At 32.3% G+C, this 25689-nt stretch overlaps 1 protein-coding gene across 1 annotated transcript in view; it reads right to left on the reverse strand.

Moving 5' to 3' along the window:
• LOC134855604 (uncharacterized) overlaps positions 1–22807 on the reverse strand; it is a 90012-nt gene extending 67205 nt beyond the window's left edge. Inside the window, exons 1-8 of the mRNA XM_063872141.1 lie at positions 22272–22807; positions 20744–21242; positions 20111–20191; positions 18721–18852; positions 18213–18302; positions 17824–17939; positions 14912–15031; positions 14035–14180 (exon numbers count right to left, since the gene is read on the reverse strand). Coding sequence (XP_063728211.1) covers positions 14035–14180; positions 14912–15031; positions 17824–17939; positions 18213–18302; positions 18721–18852; positions 20111–20191; positions 20744–21242; positions 22272–22414 — 1327 coding nt within the window. The 5' untranslated portion in view covers positions 22415–22807. The remainder of the gene's footprint in view (positions 1–14034; positions 14181–14911; positions 15032–17823; positions 17940–18212; positions 18303–18720; positions 18853–20110; positions 20192–20743; positions 21243–22271) is intronic.
• Between the last annotated feature and the right edge of the window lie 2882 nt (positions 22808–25689).

The raw sequence follows: 25689 nt of genomic DNA on the forward strand, positions 1-25689 counted from the left end.
TGTGGCGTATGGGTCGACTTTTATTTTTCCAGTGGTCATGTCGAATCCATTTTCGTATTCAACTAATATTTCAGAGTATTGTGTTTTGTGAAGTGGGTTTCTGTATTTACATGCAAGTTCTGTTTCTTGATATATTTGAAAACGTGTTAATTTATTTTCTATATTATGAATGTTTCTAAAATTAGAACTTATTTTTCGTAATGGATTTACTTGTTCATATGGTATTGATTGTATAAAATATTTTTCGTGAAATTTTATCATACGAGCGTGTATTTTTGCTACTTGAAATGTTGTACATGTGTCTTCGGGGAACCAAACAATTGTTGCTTGTGTTCTGGTTGTAGGGTCGCAATAGCCTTGGTCGTTTTTACAAGGTAATCTAATTCCTTGATAAATCATTGTGTTGTCTGATAAATCTCGTGTGAGTTGTATTTTTTCGAGTTGTATTTTCCAATCGAAAAACATTATTTCTTGGTATCCTTTATTTTTTGTGTCTGCTTTGCAGTTTGATGGGTCATTTATACCAATGTGTGGTATCCAGTGTTTATCGTGCATGTCATAGGTTAATCGTCCGTGTGCGCCGTTGTATGGGTATTTTTCATCTAATTTTATATGTCCTTGATATCTTTCAAGTTCTGCTTGAGGTACAGAATCTGAAAAAACTTGGAAATATACTAAATTTCTATCTGTGTTTTTATTTTTTGTGATGTTTAGTCGGAGTAACTCGTTTTTACAATCTTCGGGATTGAGATGTAAAAGTCGTTCTATATTACTCTGGTAGAATGATTCATGGTCAAGTCGGTTTTTATTTCCGTTTGAGACTTGTGAACAATGTACTTTCTTTTCAGAAAATGTTGCTGTGAATTTATTTCCTATAACTGTAGTTGCTCGGGCTTTTGAATAAAGTGTTGCTATTACATTTGTAGTTTCTATGGCTTGGGGTTCTGTTTCGCACTGTGATACTTGATTTATTGCATACTTGTGTAGTGTTTTTTGTTCGTTTTCTTCACAATCGTAATGTGTTACTAATAAATCTTGGGGTCCTGTGCGGGGAGAAGGGTTTATGTTTTGATTTGAGATTACTAGAAAAAGGAGTTGGAGAAAAATTAATAATTTTAGAATATACATGTGTATGATAATCCTGAGTATGGGTTATAAAATGTGATGTAACCAATTGTCTTTTTGGTATATCTGTCGTATTTATATATTACTTCAGTGGTTATAAATGGTGGTGGTAGTGATTGGGCTGTTATGTTTGGTGGGTTTAATGGGTAGGGAAGTTGAGTAATGTTGTTCAATTTAACTGTGATTTCAAACTTTAATTGTAAACTGTTTTGTTGGAGTATTTGGATATTGTGATCACGGATATCGTCGTGAATGTCTTGTCGGTATTGTAATCTATTAAGTGCCCAGTTGTGAAGGCGATTACTTTCTAGATGTTGTCCAAATAATGGTGGAGGGGCTGTAAATGTATTCCAATCTAGTCTTAAAGGGATATTTGTTGATGATTGTTCTCGATATCTGGCGTCGAGATTATTTGGAAAATTTAAGTTAAAAGGTGGTGGTGAAATCTGGCTTATTGATGGTGTTGATGGTAGTGATAATGTTTCTGGTAGTGATGAGGATGTTGTTGTATCCGTAGAAATATCTATTGGATCATTGACTAAATTTAATTCACCTTGTGTAAATGAATGTGTTGTCCAATATGGTAGTCGTGATGCCTGGTTTGGGGGGTTAAAGGGATTTTCACGTATTTGTTCAGATGTTGGTGTTGAACCTAAGTAATCTGATGGTAGGCTTGAGGTGCTACGTTGTGAAAGAAGCGTAGGGGTTTCTGGTAATATACCAATGGGGTTTTCTGGAGTGTTTTGTGATGGGGATTGAGGTATGTCAAAATGAACTCGGGGAGTTTGAAAATTTCTGTTTCGCCGAGGATGTATAATTTGTCTATTTATTTCGACTGTATTTTGGTTTTGACTAGGATTTCTTATTCTACTTAATTCTTGTGGTAGTGTTGGGTATAAGTTATATGTTGGTTCGCTTAGAGGTGCTTGTCGTTGAACTGGTTCTAGTGGTTCTGATAAACGAGCGTGTCGTTCTTCAAAAGTGTATGGGTTATCTTGAAAAGAAATTCGTGTAGATGTTTGAGGATTTTGGGTAGTTGAAGGTGTTATTGGGTTATTTTGGGATGATGTCGGTGAAGACTGACTTTGTGACTGTTGGGTAGCAATTTTTGATAGCTTTTTGGTCTATTCTTTTAGTGAAAAAGTTAATGTTTATTATAGTATTCTTCTAAGAAAAGAATTAGGAGGATTGTTGCTAGAGCGAATGTGATGATTACTTTCTTTATACTTTTTCATATGGTCAAAATGAGGGATGATAGAAATGTTATGAAAATTACAAATAGTAGAAAAATATCAGTTCTACTGAAAATAGTTCGTATCATTTAGACAAGTTTTATAAATCGTACCTGTGGATATAATCAAGGGTTTTTGAAAGTTGGAGAAATAGTTCGAATATAGTGTAGAAAATTAAAAAAATATTACAAAAAATGATTAAGAGTATTAGAAAAGATTCAAGGATATCAAAAAGAAATATTATGAAAGTTTCAAGTATCGTAAAAAATTGTTTGAGGTTTGTGATAATTTTAGTGACTGTTTGATACAAGAGCATTTAAGAAATGACTTCGTGATCGAATATTTTTTGTTGGTTGGGGCAATTTTCAAGTGTGGTCGGATTATTTATTAGTTTTTTGACAAGTGGGTTGAGTTTTGTAAAAAATTGTTGGGGGCAATTTTTATGGTGATCGGGAGGTCTTCTTTGTCTTTATTTTCATTTGTCAAATGATCTGGGGTATTTTTGAGATTTTTATACTTTAGGCTAAATAAAATGGTCGTTCTTTTACTTTAGGCTAATTTAACATATTTGTTTGGGGGATATTTCAGGTCTGAGTTGGGGAAATATTGTTGATCTTTGGTTTATTAGATAAGGGAGGGTTATGATATTATGGTGATATTTATTTTAGTTGTCAAGTTGGAGTGGTTTGCTTATTTTTGACCTGGAGGTCGTAGAGTTATAGTTATAGATATGCCTGGAGTTTAATATTTTTCGTCTAGTTGGTTTGTGTTAAAGTTATAGAAGGTGACGGATTGGATGAATCCTATTGGCTGATTTTGAACTAGAATCGCTGCGTGTTTGTCAGCATGTTATCTTGAAAATTGAAAGTGTAAAATGTTTCAGAGGTGCAAAGATTATTAAATGTAGAATTAAGGTTGTTTTTGAAATTCAATTTTCTTTAATATTTTAGATTGTGGGATGAATAATTTATAATTTTTACGTGGTTGATTTCTAAGTCGTGAAGACTCTCTATGTTCTGATTTGTCGATTTGTTCTTGGGGTATTATTTGGGGTATCATTTTTCTATTTTTTCTTTCTTTTTGAGATGTATTTTGATCTAGATTTTTTGTATTGTTTTTTGTGGTGTTTGATTTTGTATTTTGATTTCCGAGGTGAATATCATTTTGTTCCTTTGTTATGTTTTCCGTATGTGGGTCATTTTGAATAACTTTTAAACCTGTAAAAGAATATAATTGAGTTAGTTCGCGGAGTGCGTATTCTTTTGGATAATAAGGTAATAGGTTATTTCGATGTTGAACGATTTCTTTTTTATCTGAGTCGGTGATTTTATATGTGACATCAGTGGGTTTTGCAATTATTTGGTATGGTCCTTTACGAAGGGGTTGTAACTTTTTTGAAATTCCTTTTTGAGTATTAAAATTGGGTATTAAAACAAATGTTCCAATTTTTAAATCGGAGGCTGGTGTAAAGCGTGAATTTATTTGTTCATTAATATTTTGCCTTTGTAACAACTTTTTTGTTACCTTTTGGTAAATTTCATTGTGTTTTTTATCTCTGTTTAAAATCCATTCGGTGTGTGTACCGGAGGCTAATTTAAGAATTTGTGGGTGATGAAAATGATCTTCATCGTGTGTATGTAATGGTAGGTTATAACAAATTGAGTCTTTATTTGGTTGACAATAACCTTGTGCGTTTTTATGAGAGTTTGCTGTAAACATTATTGGTTTGCGTGGCTTTTGGTTAAAAACCATTTCATACGGTGACATTCCTAAAGTTGTCGTGATTTGTGAATTATATGCTAAGGGAAATAGTTTTACATCTGCTGACCATTCGGTATATCTTGTATCATTTCCATTGATGATACATCTGAGATATTCTTGTAATGAACGGTTCATACCTTCGACTGAGCCGTTTGTCCAAGGTGCGTGAGATGTACGTGGTTTGCGTTTAATGTTATATAAATGACATAGTGTGATGATTTCATTATTTATGAATTCTGTACCGTTGTCTGTAACTAAAATTTCTGGTAGTCCGAATTTTGCTATCCAGTGTTCATAGAGTGTTGTGTAAGCGTAATAAGCGTTACAATGTGGTACTGGGTTAAGTGCTACATAATGTGTAAATGCGTCAACAATTACCATAATGTAGGAGTTTCCTTCGGATGAGGGTGAAATTGGTCCTTTGGTATCAAATGAGATACGATGATTAAAGTACAAAACTTTGTCCTTTAAAATCTTGTTTTTGTGCTATTTGTTTTTGATTTGGGTAAGGTTTATTCAGTTGACATACTATACAGTCATTGCATAGTACTTTTATCCAAATTGGTGCATTTGGGAAATAAAAGTTTTGTATAAAATTTGAATATGTTTTTTCTGATCCAGAGTGTCCTTTAATATTTTGTGTATGTGAAATATTAAAAGCTATGAGAATCATACTTAAAGGGAGACAGGGAACTGTAGATTCATTTAGTTTGTATTCTAGAAGGTCTGTGTTTTCGTTAATTGTTGTATTATTGAATTTTCGAAAATATCGGAGGAGTGTTTTGTTTCCTAGAATAGTTGAATCTGCTTTGATAGGTTTAGTTCTATATTTGTGCCATGATTTCAGTTGTCGAATTACTGGGTCAAGGTTTTGATATTGTTTTAGTGTTGAAATTGTAATTGTTTCTGTTGGGGGGAGAAAAATGTTTTCAATTTCTAATTTAGATAAGGGTATTGTATCAAGTGGGTCATGGAGGTCAAAAACTTGATTTATTGTGTATTTTGAATCGTTTGTTTGTGGTCCTGATAAGTTTATTTTATCAGTTAAATTTTATTTTTCAATTAGTGGAAAATGGTCTTTTTTAGGCGGGTGTTGTTTTATTCTTTTTTGTTGGGTGTTATTTTTTTATCCATTGTGAATATGGGATTGGTTTAAAAGTTGATGTTCCAAGTAGATCAACTTCATAGTGATTATTTTGACAATCTAAATAAAGTGGGAAATGTTGTAAATTATTTATTTGTGATTGTTCAACGTCAGTTTTTACTGCATATTTGCATTCCAATCGGGGTGATGTTTCATTTTCTGCAAGGTAGAATTTTATGTTTTTGGGTATTTCAACTGTGGTTTTACGTGTAAGTGTTTCAGGTGGCGTATTTCGACTTAAGGTGTCTGGTAATGCAAGATTTTTTCCTGCGGTCCAAACTATATGTAAGTTTGGGAATTTCATTAAAATTAGTTGAAATCTATAAACTCGGTGGTTTGGATTAGACTTTTGTGTAAAAAGAAAGATGATTGGTTTATGGTCTGTGAATAGAACTGTGGGATGTTTTGATCCAAGTATCAGAAATTCATATTCTGTTAGTGTATATATTATGGCTGTACATTCTCTCATTAGAGTTGAGAGTCGTAGCTCTGCTTGAGTGAATAATCGAGAATTTGCTGATATGAGGTTCATTTTATTTGTACTATTATGTGATTGTAATAATGCTGCGCCGATGCCAAAGTTCGAAGCATCGCACATTGCATAAAATGGTTCATTTGAATCTGGAATTGTGTTTGAAATTTGTTCAGTTAGAAGTTTTTTAATTTCTTCAAATCGTGCTTGATGTTCTGTATTCCATTCAAAATTATTTTGTTGTCTAAGTATATTATAGAATGGTCGTAGATATAATTGCATTTTATAAACATATTTGCTTAAAAAGTTTAACATTCCAAGGAATTCTTGGATTTTCTTTTTAATTGTTGGTGGTTGGAGTTTTTGAATAGCGTCTATACGTGATTTCAATGGAGTGATTGTTTTTCTTTCTATATTATGTCCTAAGAATTTAACTCTTGTCAAAAAGAAGTGTGATTTATCGGGGGCGGCCTTCAGATTTTCGTTCTGAAGTATTTGGTGATATTGTTCTAAAACATTGAACATTTCCTCTTTTGTCTGTGATTGCATAAAAACATCGTCTAAATAGGTGATTGCATTTTTCTTGAGTATTAGTGGTCGAAAAATTTTGCTCATAAAAGCTGAAAATGCTGCTGGTCCTATGGATATTCCATAGAATAAGCGGTTGAATTCGTATTGTTGGTTTCCAATAACAAATTGTGTTAAGCGTCGTGATTGTTCATCTAATGGCATTTGATTATATGCACTATTCATATCGGCGGTGGTAAAGTATTTTCCGTTTATTTTTGTTAAAATAACTTGTATTGGTTCAATGGGCCAATTACACTTTGATTCATCTATGAGTGAGTTGAGGTATCTAGCATCGAGAACAATTTTTAATGATTCTCCTTTGGCTAGAATGATAACAGGGTTGATAAATGTGTTGCCTTTTGGTTGTTCTTCTTTGTTTACTGGTGATATAATGTTGTATTGTTCTAAAATGTCGAGTAATCTGTTCACTTTATCATGTAAGTGAATTGGTACTTTACTTGCTCTTTGTTTTTTGAAAACTGCGTCTGGTTTTAATGGGAGATGTAGTGATGAGCTGATTTTGCCAACATCAAATTTGGATGTTGCATAGACTGATGAATATTTAATTAGCTGTTTTGCTAGTTTTTCAAATTCGTCTTGTGTTATTTGTGAATGTTGGAAATTAAACATTGTTAAAAATTTCTGTTGACTCTCTGTGTAATTACTTATGTTGAATGTAGGTTTGAAATATGGGGTTTTTGTGAAATAATCCGTATTTCTGTTTTCGTTACTTATTATATTATTTATAGATAATTCTTCATTAAGAATTGTGGATTGGCAAATATCTAGTAATTGGAGTATATTATTTACACGATATGCTTTTTCGTGTATTGGTGATATTGTAGCGTTGGTTTCGCAATAGCCTAAAAGTCCTAAAGGTAATGTTACTTGGTAAGGTGTATTGTTGTATACATGTAAGGAAATAATATCTGAATTCGAGTTTTTCAAGTATTTTATTGATGAGATTGTGATTTTGAAAAACTTATGAATAGGTTTGAATTCAAAATCTGACATATAAAATTTTTGTTTGTTTTGTTTTTTATCAAATTGGTGAACTTGCTTTATTGAAAAATTGTATATGTTTCCTGATAGTGGTTTCAAGTGTTTTCTTTGTTAGTTATATATTGGATAGAATTTTGAAAAGAATGGTGGTTGTTTATTTAATCTCTGAAAAAATGTTAGGGATGTGTCTTTTGTTTTTGTGTATTTATCTTTGATTAATATTTTACTATTCAAGATGTTGATTGTTGGTATATATTTAGAGATAAATGGTATTCCAATGATATTGTGTTTAATATCAGTGATATGGAATATTTGTTTAAATGGTTTGGTTAAAATTTTGTTTTGCTCCATTGTTCTTGTGGGGAGAAGAAATAATTGAATTTTTCCGTAGTTAATTAATGTTGATCCTTGTGCTGTTGCTAGTTTGCTGGAAGTTTCAAGAGGTGTTAGCTTTGGGTGTAAGGTTTTTATTTCATTCCATGTGGGAATGTTTATTATATTTGATTCTGCTCCTGAATCAATTAAAAAATCAATTTCAAGATCTGGTGGTTGAAATTCTTTGCTTCTTGGACTTTCTAAAAGAAATAGTATTGTCCAAATTTTTTCTTTGGGTTGTTCTTTTTGTATGTTTTGATAGATGTGATTTGTATTCAAGCATTTTGTTTTTTCGTTCTCATTGGGTTGATTTGTAGTGTTAATTTCATTAGTTTTTTGTGTCGTCGGTGTGGAATGGATGGGTTCAATATAATAATTGTGAAGGAGTTCTGATTGATTTTCATATATGTGTGATGAAAAAGGTTGTTCATATATAACAGGTTCATAGTCATTTTCGACTTTTATCATATTGATGGAGAGAGTGTTTTCTGCATCGCTTTCTGAATCTGATGATCCACAGTTTATTTGATTGAGTTGTAACGTATCAGTTACTGTGTCCTCAATACCTGGAGGGTCTGATGTTGTTTCTGGATTAGATTGTACTTGATTAATATGTCTTTGATGTTTAGGTGTACTACTTCTGTGGCGATTATTAGAATTATTATTGTTATTATTATTCCGGTGTGGTGATTGGGAATAATTTCTATAACGATTATTATAACTTGAATGTCGATTTTGTGAATTATTTCGCGATCTGTTTTGGTAATTATTGTTTGGTCTGTTATAGTTCGATCTATTATATGAGTTATTCCTTGATTGATTGTTCGGGTAATTCTGGTTTCGGTTGTTTGAATAACTTCTATTCCGATTATTGGAGTAGTTTCTATTCCTATTGTATGATGAATTTCGTGATTGATTGTTTGGATAGTAATTATTTCTTGAATGGGAATTAGATCTAGAAACAAATCGTTGTGTATTTGAATTTGATCTGGAATAGTTATTTCGACTATTTGGTCTATTGTAGTGATTTTGTGATGAATTTTGCGTGTTTCTTCGTTCTGGTGATCTTCCTCTATAACTTGAGTTATATGGTGATTGATTTCTTGTATAATTTGTGAGTGGTTTTGTTCGGGAGTGGTTTTCCTGAACTGTTGTTGCTGTAGACTGTTTTGTTCGGTAGATTTTGATCTTTTTTCATGTATTGATAGAATGATTTATTTGGTTCTTTATATTTTTGAGGTTTATTTTGATTGTCTTGCTGTTTTTGTCTACATTCAGAAATACTATGTCCGTATCGTCGGCAATAATTACACCATTTTTTTGAAAGATGGTTTGCCTTTAAAGTTTGGGTGTTTTTCGTAAATATTGAGTATTTCAGTGATTTTTTCAACGAGGTCTGTATCTGATTCCTGTATATTGTTTATATTTGTGGAAGCTGTTTCAATTCTGTTAACGTATTGTAATTTCAGATTTTCCGTTTCTTCGAGTTTCATTGTGATTTCTGCTTGTCCTAGTTTGTCTACTAGTTTTCGAAAATCTAAATCGGGTTCTCGAATTGAAGAAGGATGGGATGCTCTCTTTTTTATTGCTATTTTCCTTAATTGTGGTGTTAAGGTCATCATTAAGATTTCTGTCATCTTTGTGTTTTTATAGTCATGTGTATTTAAAGAATATGCTTTTCGAACTAGTGTTTCGATTCGTACTGCTAATTGCTTGATGGTTTCGTTTGGTAATCTGCGAATTTCATTACATAAAACTCTTTGTTGTTGTTTGTTTCTTTCGGAGTCAAACATTTTTGAATAATTCTTGTGTAAACCTATTCCAATTTGATTTTATTTCTATAGGCAATACTGAAAACCATTTTTGGGCTGCGCCATCTAAAGTTGTTTGTATTAACGCTGTGCGTCTATGTATCCAGTTTTGATGTAGTGGCGTATTAATTGGTTCAGGTCCTATATTTAAAATCAAATTTGCTGTTACTGCATTTAAATAATCTTCTACAGAATATTCAGGGTCTGTTCCTGTGAATACCATTAAAGGTTTATTTGATGTTATTGATGATCCACCCATAAGGTATGGATTCATTGTCATTTGTAATGATTCTGCTGCATTTGGCATTTGAGAAAAATTTGAAAGTTGATTTCTTGTTATTTCGTGTTGTTGAAGATAATATGGGAGTGGTATTTCATTTTGCATTTGTGTTGGTTGGTACGAGTTTGCAATCATTGGGTTTTGTTGCTGAATTGGTTGAAAAGATTGTGTATTAATTGGGTTTTGTTGTTGAATTGGTTGTTGGTTTTGTGTATCTATTGGTTGTGGAGAAAAAATTCTATTATATGTATGTGGTTTCTGTATTCCTTGTCCACGATATTCTTGATTATAAGGTGCAAATATATCTGGTTGTAAGAAATCATCATCTGAGGATAAGTAATCCATTTGATAAGATGTTTGTTTTTTATTTTTATTTTGTTGAAAAAATGGATAGTTTTCACTACGATCCTGTGGAGGATGTAAATTTGTTTGGAAATTTACTGAATTAGGTGGTGCCATTGGGTTATCCCAGTTTCGAGATCTTGTATAATTACTAAAATTTTTTCGTGGTTGGTAATTTGTTTTTGATGGATGTGTGTAATTATAATTATGATCTGCAAAGTTGTTTCTAGTGAACGTTTTGCGTGTTTTTTGCGGTATTGTCATGGGTCTGTATGTTTGGTAATCCATGTGTGAATATTTTGGGGCAACCGAAGGTTTAACGGTTGATTGTAATGTTACCTGTGTTTGTGAAGGGTTTGTATTTCTTGGTGTTGTTAAGTTTGGACGTATTGGTGAAATACTTTGTTGTGTAGTTGTTGTGTGTACGATTTCTTCATTTATGAAGTGTGATGGTGTCTGGATATCTTGTTGAGTAAGATTCCTAGTTCCATTGAGGTTTTCATTGTGTATGACTGTAGAGTTTAAACTATTATTTTGCATATCGGGTAAAAATGTATTATAGTTTAATGGTTTTGCATCAATGGTTAATGGTATTACTCGTACATAATCTCTTACATAAGATATCGTACTTATTGCTTGACTTGAGATTGATTGTGGGAAGTTTATGGATGCGGGATGAGACCATTCGGGGTCCCAAACATAGTCTGATTGTTCTGTGATGGCAGTATCATCGTTTGAGTTTTGGGGTCTAAAATTTTTTCTTGCTTGTGAAATTAAATCAATATTATGTGTGAAATAATCTATTATGAACCATGCCAAAATTTTTTGTAAGTCGTGTTTTGTATGTTGTGAAACTTCATCTTTCGTGAAATTTTCTTTAATTATATTTTGAAAACTAGAGAGTAGTGTGATTTCATGTCGTACTCTTATATGTTTAGATGTTTCTGTCGGTGAGACATTTGGTATCTGGATTTCGTTTTCTAATATCGAGATATAACTATATATTATCGCAAAAACTTCATTGGTGAATATGGAGTTTGCTCTTTGTGAGTTATGATATTGGATGCTTTTTATATATTCTGAGAATACTTTTGAAAATTCTAAATCAAGGTCGTCTGTTTGAATTATATATTTACTGTGATTCTGGTTTGGTGAGCTGAATTCTATGGAGTAGATTCCGTATTGTTGTGTTAGGTTGCATATATCTTTTAGATAGTGATCGATAATTTGTCTTTTGATTTTTACATCTGGGAACTGTTTTACATGGACTGATTCCGGGTTCAAACAAATTTAAGAGTAAATTTTTGCAGAATATATGCTGTCCTCTATCAGTGGTTGCATCTACGATAAAGGGGAAAATATCATCATCATCTGGACTTTCTTCACCTGGGGTGTGCGTTGAGCTCATTTTTTCGTTCGATGACTGTTAATATGTAATTATCAATGTGTCTAATTGGTTGATTCCAATTGCATAAATGTACTGGTTTGTGTTTATACTGCTTTTTTATTCTTCTTTTTCCTCTTTTTGATGAATTTGAAGTTGTTTCTGAGTCAGAGAAATATAATTGATCGTGAATTGGGCAATTTTTATCTATTGATTCTTTTAGTTTAAAAAGTTCGTCTAAACTGTTGGTTTCTGATTCTGAAAATGCGTTTCGATTTTTTGAAAATCTTTTTCGTGTTATTTGTCTTTGTTTAGTTATTATTTTTCTCTTTAATGTTTGTCGTTTTGTTCTAATATATCCAACTGTTTGTGTATGAGGTGTGATTACAAGGTCGTATTTTTTGTTATCTATTTCACAATTGTGTAAAACGATTGTTTGTTTATTTCCTAGGTTTTTAAATGACATAAGGTTTAGGATGACGGATGCAAAAGGTTGTTAAATGATTTCTATTTGCTTAAACTGTTAGTCTTTACGATTTTTTTGTTAGCCTAACCTGGGTCTATTTGTTCAGGGTTGGGGAGAAAAGTATATCGATTCCGAAGAATGATTTTATACTTTCTCGTGGCTAGTATAAGCTAAGGTGTTAACTTACTTAATCTTACTTAAGGGTAGTGATTGTGTTCAGGGTTGGAGAATAGTAAATCGATCCACAAGGTTCAGGTATAATTAGAACGCGAGTAGTTCGTTAGATACTATTTTAAACTTACTAAGTTTAAGATTTATCCTGGGTCTGGTAAGAGGGGGGATCAAGTGAAGGATGAATAACCGAAGTTCTTCACTGTTTATCCTAATTTGAATGATTAGTTTTGTTCAAAAATTTCTATTAGTCCTGGGTTTTTAGAAAGGGTTGGATAGTGAATCGACGTTTGAGGTCGTTAGACACTAGTTAAGTGGGTGGGGGAGAACAAAGTTGTTCTTTTTGATCCAAGGATAGGCCTTGATGATCAAGTTTTAAATTTAATTAAATAGAAAATGATTTAAGATCCAAGGGTAAGCCTTGATGATCTGATTTTAAAATTAAGTGAATTTAAGTTTAAAATGTTTTAAATTTGTGTAAAGAAAAGATTTAGTATTTTTATGATATTAGTGAGCTTATGAATGCTGTTATGTTTAGGTGATGAAGCTGGAACAACAGGATGATTTATAATTACTAACCATTTATTGTCATGCTACTAATTTTTATTTTGATTTTTCAATAAATATTTTTCAAACATGTTTTGTATATTACTGCAGAATTTAGCAAAACGATCTGAGATCTTTTTATCAATCGTTATTGTATATTAATAATTTTGTTTAGCGCCTGAAATGATTTTGAAGATTGACTTCAAAATTTTATGTTTGCAAATGAAAATCTAAATTCATTGCTAGTAGTATTCTAAATACAAAAGTTTGTTCTGGCTTTTGCCGAACTATCATATAACTATATGGTAAGTTTCTGCTTTGTCGTATGTCGTCTCTGGTTCGAGGTCTTCTTCCAATTCCGGGTAGTTCTGTTATCGTTCGGAATATTGGCTCTGATCTATTGAGTCGTAGAGACATTTCGATTAAATTATTGTCGTATAACATTTTGTAAATGTTTTGTCTAAATTCTAATCTATTATTGGTTAATTCTAAGCTATTAAGGTCTTGTTCGAGACTTATGGTCGCACCAGATGAGTTAGGACCGATGGGTATAACTCATAGAGTAATTTCGGATAGGGTACACCGTCTGCTCGTCACGCTATCTTATTTTCGGCCGGATAGATTCGTGCAACTTCTTAGTCTAATACCGATCCTAATCTTACTCTTATACTATCTAGTCTCAGGTTGTTTAACTAGTCTCTGCTAGGCTCAATAGATCTAGGGTATACTGGTTTATGGCGGCTGCTGAAGTACTCGGGAGAGTTCAACTAACTTCTAAGTTAAATTCAAATCTCTCTGGTGCTGAAATTACAAGTAATTTCAGCACTTACAAATAAGTGGATTGTTAGTTAGATGGATCATGATTGGTTAATATTAAATACTTTACATTGGTAAAATATCTAATTTATCCAATCATAAAATGTAGTTTAGATCAGGTTCCAACTATTCCACAGACGTTATAAGGCAGTCGGAACATTCAGGGCTTTGCCGTGACACGAGCAGTCTTGTTGCTATTATGAAATTCACAGACAAAGGTTCAACGCATTTTCTCGCTCCAAATGCTTGCTCAAGAAACTCTAACATTCAAAGCCTACCGAATGCGCGAAATGTTTTCAGCCTATCTGAATTCATAAAGTCAGTTTTCAGTTTAAGACAATTTAAAAATTAACTGTCTTAAACTTACTGATTTATAACTTATTCACAGATATCTTTTGATTTATCACCTCTGTTTGTCTATATGCGCAAAAATTCTAAACCAATCAGGGTCATTTAAAAGTTAAAGGGCGCTGATTGGTTGAGAATGTTCATGCATTCGGTTCTTCGCGCATGAAAAAAAAACTTTAAAATAAATACCGAACGCGATGTCGACCAAGAACCACTCGCCGTCTAAGTAGGCAGCATTCCACGAATGAAGGCAGTGATCGCCCAGTTTGTCCCCCGGCCTGAAATTCCTCGGTTTCACCCACCCCTCTATCGTCACACACGGAATAGACGCATACCTAGGAAAAAAGTCATGATAACAATCATAATCATAATAACAATAAAAAATAATAAAACTGATCATAATAATAATAACAAAAAAAAATAAAACTAATTATAATAATCATCATAATGATAATCATAATAAATTGTTTTCAGGCTTATAATCAGAAAAATACAAAACTTGGTGCAATTTAGAACCCAGTCTGAAGCCTGAGAGAAAGTCATTAGATCATATGGTCCAATTTCAAGGATATCTGAGCTATTAACCTAAAAAAGCGGGATCTTTTTGAAAGTGTTGAACTTATCTAACTTTTTGAATACTCAATTTTGGCTGATTGACCTCAAAAAATTCCATAAAAGGCCTTAAAAACAGCCAGTGAAAGACATTTTTTTGCAATTTTACAAAATCTTACCTTATCGAAGGCGTGATTGAGGGGTGATTTAAGTATTTTTGGGTCCACTAAAACATTGGTCGACATATTTTTCTATTTGTTGTTTGTCAATTTTCAAGGATCTAATTTACAATAAATAAATACAGTAAATTAGCAATAGAGCTTATTTTGAGAACTCGAATTTTGCTGCATTCTGATTGGTCGAAAAATTGACCATTTTGATCTATTTAACAATCTCCCCCCTTTTCATGAAAACGGGGGATTGATAAAAAGATCCATTTTCAAAATATTTTATGCGCAATTGAGGGAGGATGTTAACGCGATTAAAAGAAACAGAATTACTAATTATCTCTTACCTGCAAAATATTTCGAACATGAGAGTGTAGAGCGAAAACGACCCCCTCCGGATCCCAGCCAGGAAGGCGAGGGGGGTGATTTCCGGCAGCACGTCCAGAGACGGCACAGTCTCTATAGTCCTAATCAGAACAAGAAAGAGTGTTCAAATAAGCCATGAAATTTTAAAATTCAGAAACACTCAGAACTCGAAAAGCTTTTAAAATAGTTTCAAGATTGCGTATACGTTTTTATTGCAATAATATATAAAAAGGGTTGGATCAAATATTTTCTCAATGTTTTGAGACTACTTTGAGAGTACTGTAAAACATATTTTTTATGCTGACCAAAATTTCGAATTCGCAATTTTCTGAAGCACTGGTTAGACATTTTTGGCACACGTTTCACCCCTGAAAAATAAACTTTTAAGAGACGTTAACAATCTATAATTAATAAAACCGTTTGCGAATCCAGCAGATTAGAGAGCATATTTTTTATGAATGTACAATTTTAGTAGTACCGCCGATTCGAAAAGCCACCATTATGATACAAACCTGTTCACAAGCGCCATTTGAGAGCAATTTGAAAGGTCCGATTTTATATTTTTTCAATTTTATCCAGTTGAACCCTACAAATTCAAGAAAACCGTTCATGTAGTTGGAAAAACTGTTTAGATCAAAACCATGAATACCTACAATAACTTTTTAAATTTTTCAGCAAAATTTCACCCAAAAACATATGCAGAGTCGACTATCCTTATGTTTGGTATACATCTTTAAATTTATGAACAAGACTGTATGATTTTTTTGCTGAACCTTGTATTATCCTTAACAAAATATTATAAGCTAAATTGACAATCTTTTTGAAAAGAAGCCAAACTCGCTCACTTACTTTTTATAATAAATTTATTACAGATCTGGTTTGTAATGTTCTAATCCTCGTATCACTTAAGAGATTCTTACTTATTTTTTGTTGTTGTGAAATTGTTTACTCCTAGACACGAATGTTCTTTTCTTATGACTTTTGTTAGTTTTTGTATTCGTACGTGTTTTAGTTTTTATCTATTTTTCTTATTTTCCACGCAACTCCGAATATCACAAATAGTTATGGGAATGGGTCACAAGGTTATCATATTCAAACAATAAAAAATTACCAAAAACGGTCCAATTTTTGAGAAAACAGGTTTAAATTATTTTTCTAAATCGAGCTTAGTTTTACTCAAACAAAAATGTATTCGAACTTTTTAGCGACCTTTGGGAATTAAAGAGATCAAAAAATGAAAAAAAAAATTTGAAAAAACTTTTTTGAATTTTTTTGTCTTTTTTTTGTTTTCTTAATCATTTTTGTTACAACAGTGTTGTCAAACTTGCATATTTTACTATGATTGTCGAACAACCCTACCTTCACGATTTTCTTTCAGATCTTTTTTATCACACAGGTAGAAAAAACTATGTTTTTCGCTGTTTTTTTTTTGGACTATGGTCGGAACATTCGGTTCTAATTGCACAGTAACCGGCTTTCCTTGTTTGACATTTTATACCTCGCAAAAAACGTAGTTCGTAGTTTGTAGTTCAAAATTGAGTTCCGTCTCGTCAATTTTCATTCTCCAAAGTTTTTTTCCTTGTGATTAATTTTAATAAAAATTATGCTGTTTCTGCAGTATATCTTTATTTGTTATTGAGGCGAATCCGTAAATAAGTATTCCTTATTGTTAATTTGGATGTATGTAGCTTTTAGCTTTTGTACGCTCTAAAGAGTTGTTCAACCAGCATCATGATTCTGATTTGGCCGATGAATGAAATAAATTTAGCGCACTAATTTTTAGAAATTTTGATTATCTTCAAAAAAACTGAAAAAGCAATCAATTGGAATGCATAAATATCTAACGTCATTTTCTTTTTCAAACACAATCCCCTGCATTTTGATGCATGAATTTCTGTAAGTTGATTGCAATTGTTTTGGTTTTGTCCTGATTCTTTGTAACTTTATTCGCTGTCATCCATTTTTCTATCCAGATCATACATTTCTTCCGAAACTTCGTCATTATAAATTAGTATCAGCTGCAAAAAGCATTTTTTTAATACGAATAAAATCATAAAAGAACAATAGAAATAAAAATGGAACTTAAAATCATTTCTAATAAACTCCATATTGAAAATTTAGTTCATTGGTAATTGTTTGATTTATTTCAATACGTTGGTAACGTTTCTCCAACAAAACTTTAAAACTGACTATTTTGTTCTTGTCATTCCCTATTTTGAACATGTTTGAAACAAGATCACAAATTCAAGAGTAACAGAAGCTTTTCATAAATCAAATAGCGTGCAAAAACTATTTTTATTGACAAAAAGACTTCAATTGATTCTAGAAATTCTTTAATTGCATCAACTGTTTATCTTGCGGACAAAAACACTTTTCGTTTATGTGAAAAAACTTGACTTTAAGAGAAAAAATATACAATTTTACAATTTAGTTCTTTTCCGAATAATTTTTCAAAAACTGGTAGAAGTAATATTAGGCTAAAAACTGTATGTGAGTCTCTTCATTCCAGCTTTGTTAATTGTGATATTTTCAGCAAATTTCACACGCTTCGGACAAGATTATTCTTCAAGTATTCAATTACGCGAAACTGTCAAAAATTGAACAGATTGCCGAGTTTAAAATTCATATGAAAAAAAATTTAAGAGTCCGTACCAATCTTGAATATTTTTATTTTGTCAATTAACAATGGTTTCAAAGTTTCTTGTTCTGTCACTTAAGAGAGATAACATGTATTCATTACTGTTTTACACTGTTGAATCTTACTTTTTTGAATATAAATTTTGAATTGAAAAACTCTGTAGGAAAAGGATAACAAACAATTTTTTTGGTACATTTTTTTGGAGAAAAGCAATCAAATATCTTTTTTTTATTTTCATTGTAAATTGTTGCCTACCTAGTGGTGATGTAGTGGAAGATTGCACGTGACTTCTGAATGTCAGTTCTGACGTCATCACTGTCGAATAAGAAATGCAGGATGGTGTCGAAGTCTATCTCGGAGGCGGGCGGGATCTACACAAAACAGACAGAAGACTGAAGAAGTTGTGAACAAAACAATTAGATCACGTGGTTCTTTCTCGAAGGATGGAGCGCCAATAAGAATTCATTCAAAATGCACTAATTTAAACATAAACATGTCAAAAAGTGATTTTTTTTCGAGAAATCAGTATTATTATATCACACGGCAAACCATACCAAACAGAAACACATTTCAAGTTAACAATTTAAGATGAATGAAAACTTCGATTGAAAAAAGTACAAAACTGATTGAGTTCCTGAACTTACAGATTCTGTGTGGTCGTCTATGCGGGTGAATTTCTTCAAATCCACTTGCTTTACTCGTCGTCTAGGGGGTTCAATAGGCGGGATCTCCGTCTGCAAAAAAAAACTATCACTCATAACATCAAGTGTTCACACTTCATTAGATTAAGTTAATTATAGCTTTTCACTTTTTTAAATTGCGTTAAAAAATTGATTTGAGGGCGGGGGTTGAGATTTCTAAGAAGAAGAAAATAGCCAAATTTTTGACCAATCAGAATGCAGCAAAATTCAACCTCTCAATGCAAGCTATCATAGCGCTAATTTACTGTATTTATTTATAGGGGTAGAGATTCTAAGTATATACCATAAAGGGGATTTTTTAGTACATCGATATTTTTAAATTTTTTTTTCATCTTGGACAAATTTAAGTTACACTTTTTTTCGCTAATTATTTTCAGAGTAGAAAAAACCGGCAGCTACTAGAAGTAGCTTTGTATTTTTTTGCTTGTTTCAAAAAGATTTCAGAACTTACCTTGAGTAGTTGAGGGTCGTCTCGAAAGAGGAAACCGAGCAACTGATCTCTGGCCTTCTTGTCCATTATTGCCCCAGTGGGTATTTGGGCACTGCTTCTCCGTCTCCGCCTCTGGGCATCCGTCTGGGGCACCTGGAGAAAAAGGGCCCATGTGAACAATCTCTCCCCCCCCCCTTAATAGACCAATTGAACAATCTCCTCCTGAATCTAAATGGCAATTTTAAGCCATAAGGTCTGCATGCACTATGCTCAAATCTGCTTGACTGAAATATTTTACTTTTAATCAAGTGAACAATCACCTTTTTAAAAATATTTAGGTGGGATATTGTTCGCTTGATCCAACAAAAATAGGTTACAAATGGCCGAGGCAACTTTTGATGTGATTGCAGATATTTAGAGTTGCTAAAAGTTCGGACAGAAATAATTAATATTGAACAGCTATCTTGCGGTTTATAGACAGTTTTGCATACAATATCGGTGTTTCAGTCAACCTTTAGGCATACAATTGGGCTTAACAATTTTTTTTGCGATATTGTTCCGAGACAAATCAATTTGCTACTTTTCATTAATTTGTCTGTCTAAAACTTGCCTACTTTTATAAAATAAACAACTTGTTTCCACGTGAGTTTTCATTTGACTGACCATTCGCTTACATCGGTCAGGGGCTTTTTTCGCGTTTCAAGGTCACAAGACAAATGACTTCGCTTAAGAATTCTATTGAGTATGTGCTAAGGCTGTGTTTTTTGAAGGTTTTAAGATTTTTAGCTATTTCAATCTATTATCCAAACGTTAAGAATCAAACTAATTTTCTCTCGGTCCAGACAAACTCGGGTTAACCCGTATACAGCAGAACAGAACCGTAAATTTGAACGACCATATCTTTCGAACAATTTCAACACTTCAACTGTCGTTGTCATCAATTGCTTGCATCACAAATATACATATATAACACATCAACTTCAGCTGCTTGCGCTATGGCCAATTTTTTCAACTAGAACCATTAATACGGAATACGACAAAATTTTTTATCTGATGTTTGTTTCTCATACAATTTTTTTCTGAACGAATTAATAGTCGTTCGGAATTCAACAAACCCGCTCTCTAGCTGACATAAAGTAACATTTTGCGGTAAAAGACTAATTTGATAAACAATGAAATTGTTTATTTTAGAAAAAAAAAACATATCGTCTTACAATCTGCTGGTCAAAATCTTCACCTTGAAAAAAAACTTTCGAGACACCCTTGAATCATTCTGTCTGAAAAAGTAAGTTTGTCGCACGCAAAGTTTCTTCAAAAATAATCAGTTTCTCAATTTTTATTAATTCTGTCTGTTCCAACTTTTTGCTGCTGAATTTACCTCAAAGAAACTGAAGACAGAATGTTTTCATACCTCGAGAAAAGTGGATGATCTTCGGGATGCATCTGCCAGTGCACCGGATGATTCCCCTTTGTCGAGACCATACAGCGAGAGCTAAAACACGTGATCATCATCATCATCATCATCATGCTTTCTTAGACAAATTTTCTTGTCCTCTGAGGTGTTAATTGATATAACTTCGAGTATCATTTTTGAGTATTTTCGTTGGCTGTTTCTCGTATTTTGTATGATATAAACACAGTGTACCTCTAATTAATTAACTCCCAGAAATTGTCCGTGATAACTTTTTTTATGAAAATTCGCAGTTTTTTGCAATCCAAAAAACTTCGACCAATTTAGTTTTCCGACACTTTGACGATCGAAATTGTAGTGAATCATCATGAATTAAGCTTTTGCACTTGACTTGAACTCATTTGGATGTATTAGTTCGAAACACAATTATTGCAAGCAATATTGATTCGGCTTTTCTTTTTCGCCCATTTGCAAACTAGGCTGAGAAAACATTATTGAGCAGACAGTTGTTAAAACATTCGAACTTAATTTAAAACCATATTTATTCAAATACCAATTTTAAAAACGTTATCAAACGTAACCATTTTTAAAAAGAATTAGTGATTAAATTTTGATTTTCGGAAAAAAACTAACCCTTCTTGGTTCTCGTTCCAAATTATCCACAACCAGCGAGGCTCGTTTCGATGACGTCGCATTTGGATCGAAAAACGAAAGTCTTCGCTTACTAGGATCATCCCCAGCTGTCGCGTCTGCCACGAACGAACCTCGCCTCGGGTCTTTTAGAATCGGAGTCGGAGTAGTCGGGGAAGTCAGATGAGACGAGGGAGGCTGTTCGGCTATTTGGTTCGGAAGCGAAAGAGTGTTCACATTTCTGGCTCTGATTTTGTTATTATTATTGCTGTTATTGTTGGCATTATTGTTGTTTTCGTTATTACTAGGACTGCTAATATTGTTAATTCCTTGGTTTTTGTTGTTATTGTTGTTTTCTTTCAGTTTTTGTGTTTTGTTTTCCTCAATAATTGTTGTTGGCAATTGAACAGAAAGTCCTTCATTTTTGGCGTTGGAAGAAATCAATTCGGGTGATTTTGTCTCAAACCTGAGGGTTTTTTCCTCCCCACTCGGCCTTAATGAGCTGGAAAACAGTTTTATATAATTAATATTGCGATCACAGAAAACTTGCTTGAAATTTTTTTCGGGTTGAAAAAAAAAACAAATGTCCTGATATTTTTTTAATAACATTTCATGTGTTTCCTCATTGTTTTACTTTTCAAAGATAACATCGATCGAAACATTCTGTACCTTTTACCGAGTAATCGTCGCTTCTTGCTAGAATAAAGTTCATTGATTTCCAGAAGACAACTTTATGACAATATGCTTATGACAATATTTGAATTTTCGAGAGCATTATTGCCATTGCATCTAATTTGCTTTCAATTTGCCTCAGTAACACAAAAAGCTGCCAACAAAACAAGACATGCGAAATATTAACTCTTGAAACTGAAAAAAATATCGTTCCAATTAGAGCTAAATTATCATTCCATATCAAACTGAATCAAGGTTTTTCAGAGGAAAGGAAAACAAACGGATAAGACCTAAAAAGATATTTCCCATTTCTTAAATGGTGAAAAATCAGAATTTTTTTGGCTTTTTTCTCGAAGCCGTAAACGAAAACTGTTAATACCACACTCAAGAGCTAGGTCATACCAAACATGGTTAGATCTTTTAGGGTCCATACATAAAAACAATAAGTTAAGACCATGCTTGAGGCCATACAAAAATGCTGCTTAAACCATATTCGGGCGATAGATAGAAAAATCGGATCTTGTTCACTATTCCCCCCCCCCCTTTTGGACCGTGTTAACTATTCCCCATCTCCCCCCCCCCCCCCCCCCCTGTGCATGTATTATTTTTGACAACCATTTCTGTATAAAATATGTATTTCAAAAATGTCAACAATTAACTGGGTTTTCATTTTCGCGCGTTCTTATTTGTATTACTCACTATTTATATAATACCCATGGGAAAAAATTTTAAATTAATATATTTTCTGAAAATTGTTTTAAGCTATTATTAGTGTGGCCGCCAAAGTTGAATTTCTGAAAATCCAAATAGGGGGGAATTAGTTAAAAAGATCCGAAAAATCTGGAAAAAATGACGTTACCTTTCAGAAGTTACTACATCTTGTGCACTGGTCGCTTCAAGTTTATCTGGACTGGGGGGCTTTGTCTCGACCAGATCGAGGGAACTGACCAAAACGGGGCCATAAGGCGTCCAGGAGATGTAGTTTGCAGACATCTGACTCATAATTGGTCCAAAAGCTCCGGTTATTACACGGGTGAATAATTGAAAAAAAAAATAAAAACTTATCGAAATCAATTTTTAAATTTAGAGAAAACCATAATGGATACTAAATTTTTGAAGCTGCCTAATTTGAGATTTTAGACGAGATTTAGTAACAAATTTTCACGAGTTTTCCATGAGTCTAACTAAATTATTTGAGTTTTCAATAAAGTTGAATTTATAATTTTGATTTTTAAAATTATTAATAATGCGATTAAATCGAGGTGACTTTTGAATTTACGTCATCCTTATTTTCACACATGTATAAACTGCAGAAAAAGGTTTGTTATTCTATTGTGTTGTTTAACAACACATCTTAGTATTCAAAAATGGTTATCAAAATAACGAAAGCGTTTAATATTCTTTATACAAATTTAAAATCTCTTTAAAAGTATGGTTCAGTTTTTTCATTACAAGTTCTTGAGATGCGAACTTGAGTTTATTCACAGACTCTCGCTCTTTTGTTATAACTTTAAAACCAAGTTATAAGTATAACTTAAAGAAATTCTTTTTGTACAGTAAATCAATCACAAATTAAGTGAACGTTTAGTGCCGGACTTTTCTGCCTGCTGAGTTTCAAATTAAATATGCCCTGAAAGCATTTATAACAGGCTTTTTGAACAAAATTGTTGTACTTAGGTTTATAATGAGGCTTGAGACAGATAGTTAGTTAGTATAAAAGTATAAAAAATTGACAGCTCAAACATAAAATTTTTTGGGCCGCGACGACACTTAACGACTAGACTCCATCCCGTGCCGGGATAACGTAAACTCTGGTATAAAATTTCTATGCGACAAGACTTCGTAGGTCAATTCCTAAATTATGGACCTCGAATTGGGTACCATTGCTAGTTTGCTCTTTCTCTTTGAAAAGGAAGGAAATTAAAATTTTCAAACAGCAAATCTTATATACTATAAGCTCGCGTACCATGAAATTGCGTATCAGCATAATGAATCCACAAAACATCAACAAAGTAGATCAATATTGGCACATTAAGTTCAGAAATATTCCGACTTTCGAGTATTTATATATACCCTACCCTCATCAAGCGTTAAAAATCAATTGTCTTATGATTTAGGTACCAGTCTTGCTGAAATTGAGAAAAAGATCGAATTTAATCAATTAATAATCTATTATAATCTCTCCGTTTGAAATCAATTGTAATACTGTTTGATCGATTATAATGATTAATCCAAAGATAAACCAAGATAAACCAAAGATTAATCCATCCATGTTTCGATACAATTATAATCAATTATTTTAAACCCAGTTTCTAATTTATAGGTTTTGCTCAAAAATCCATTATAATCGATTATAATCCTTTTTTGTCCATTTTGTCTTCCACCTTGCATCTGAATTGCTTAAAGTTTTAGCTTTTCGTAGACGTTGGTTTATGTGAAAATTGTTTTACAAATTTAAAAAGTTTGTTTTTTCACTTCTTCTTGATTAGAGTTGTTTCATGATGTACATTTTAAAGTTTTTTTCAGCCACCAAAATATCAGCACATTGCTTTAGTTTCATGATTCATTTGGACGAGTTATTTTTCACCTATAGCGGGAACTTTTCAAATAATTTTTGTTTTGTGGTAAAACTTTACTTTCCGTTGAACCAAAGTGTGACAAGATATAATAAAAATATATTTTTAGTGTGAGAAAAATTTGCAAAAACATAAGAGATTATAATTTATTATAATGGGTGAAAGAGTTCTTTGTATGAACGATTAACAATTATAACCGATTATCCCCTCTTGGAAAATATCACGTTTATCATCAATTATAAACCCTTTAAACACCTGATTCTGGTAATTATAATTAATTATAATTGTCAAAAAATCAACATAAACATCCGTTATAATCGATAACTAAAGCTTAAATTAGATTCGGGTATATTTAGCCGGCCCAAAAAAATCAGACAGCATGACGTGTACTGTATTCAAACCAGTTAACTGTTAAAGTTTGAAAACTTCTCCCACAACGTATATTTGTATACGCCCACCAATTGCTAAAAGACAAACTAAAAATGCTAACTCCGGTTGCTTGTTTGAAGAATTAATTCATTATTAATCAGTTAGAATCTTCTCTCTTCTTTTAAAAATGAAATTATAATAAAAAAAAACATTTTAATCGATTGTAACAACTTGTTAAACCATCTATGTTTCGATACAATAATAGTAGATTATTATCAACACATTTTCTAATTATTATGTTTTTGCACAAAAAATCCATTATAATCGCTTATAACACCTTTAATTTGCTCAATTTGTCTCCGACTTTGTTTCTGAATGGTTTACATTTAATACTTTTCGTAGACGTTGATTTGGGTAAAAAACAAGAAAATTGTTTAAGCAGTTTTCAAATCAATTGAAAATTACAAATCTTTTTACTTTGTGATTTCTTCTAATTAGTTGTTTGGTGATGCAAATTTTTAGTTTTCTCAACCACTAAAACATCAGCATATTGCTTTTGTTTCATGCTTTATTTGAAAGAGTTACTTTTCACCTACAGCGCGAACCTTTCAACTAATACGAGGGGATAATTTTGGTTTTGTGGTAAAATTTGAAGTTCAGAAGTCTCACTTGAAGATCAGAAGTCTCAGTTTAAGAGAATTTGTTATTGACAGAAAAAAAATAACTCATAGGATATAATTAAAATAAACATTTGGAGTGACAAAATTTGGCAAAATAAGACATTATAATCTATTATAATTAATTTAAAGATATTTTTAATATGGAAAATAATCACTTGTAACCCACTATAAGAGATGATAATCTCTGGGAAAACATAACGATTATCATCGATTATAAGCACTTCAAACACCTACGCTTGGTATTTATAATTAATTGTAACTGTGTACCGCACCTCCGGTGCTTTGAATTTTCAACAACTCAAAAAAACTAATCTTCGAGTGTACTCTGAGAGCGCCCAATTACAGGGTTCGTAATTACAAATTTTGCAAAATTTTTTATTTTGTGAAATTTTATATAAGTTCTTCGAAAAATTTAAAATGAACTAAGAAACGTCACATCTGGGTAACTGAAAGCAATTTTTGGACGCAAGATTTGCAACTCCTGAGAGTAACTTCAAATTTTGTAAAATTTTTCATTCGATTTTTTAATTCAACTTTTGAAACACCATAAAAACTTGTGACATTTTTTTTATATCTAAGTTTATAATGAATTAAGAAACGTCACATCTGGAAAATTGAAAGCAATTGAGCAGCTGCATTTGGATGCAAGATT

The sequence above is a fragment of the Symsagittifera roscoffensis genome, chromosome 10 (assembly GCF_963678635.1).
Source record: "Symsagittifera roscoffensis chromosome 10, txSymRosc1.1, whole genome shotgun sequence".
Lineage (NCBI taxonomy): Eukaryota > Metazoa > Xenacoelomorpha > Acoela > Convolutidae > Symsagittifera > Symsagittifera roscoffensis.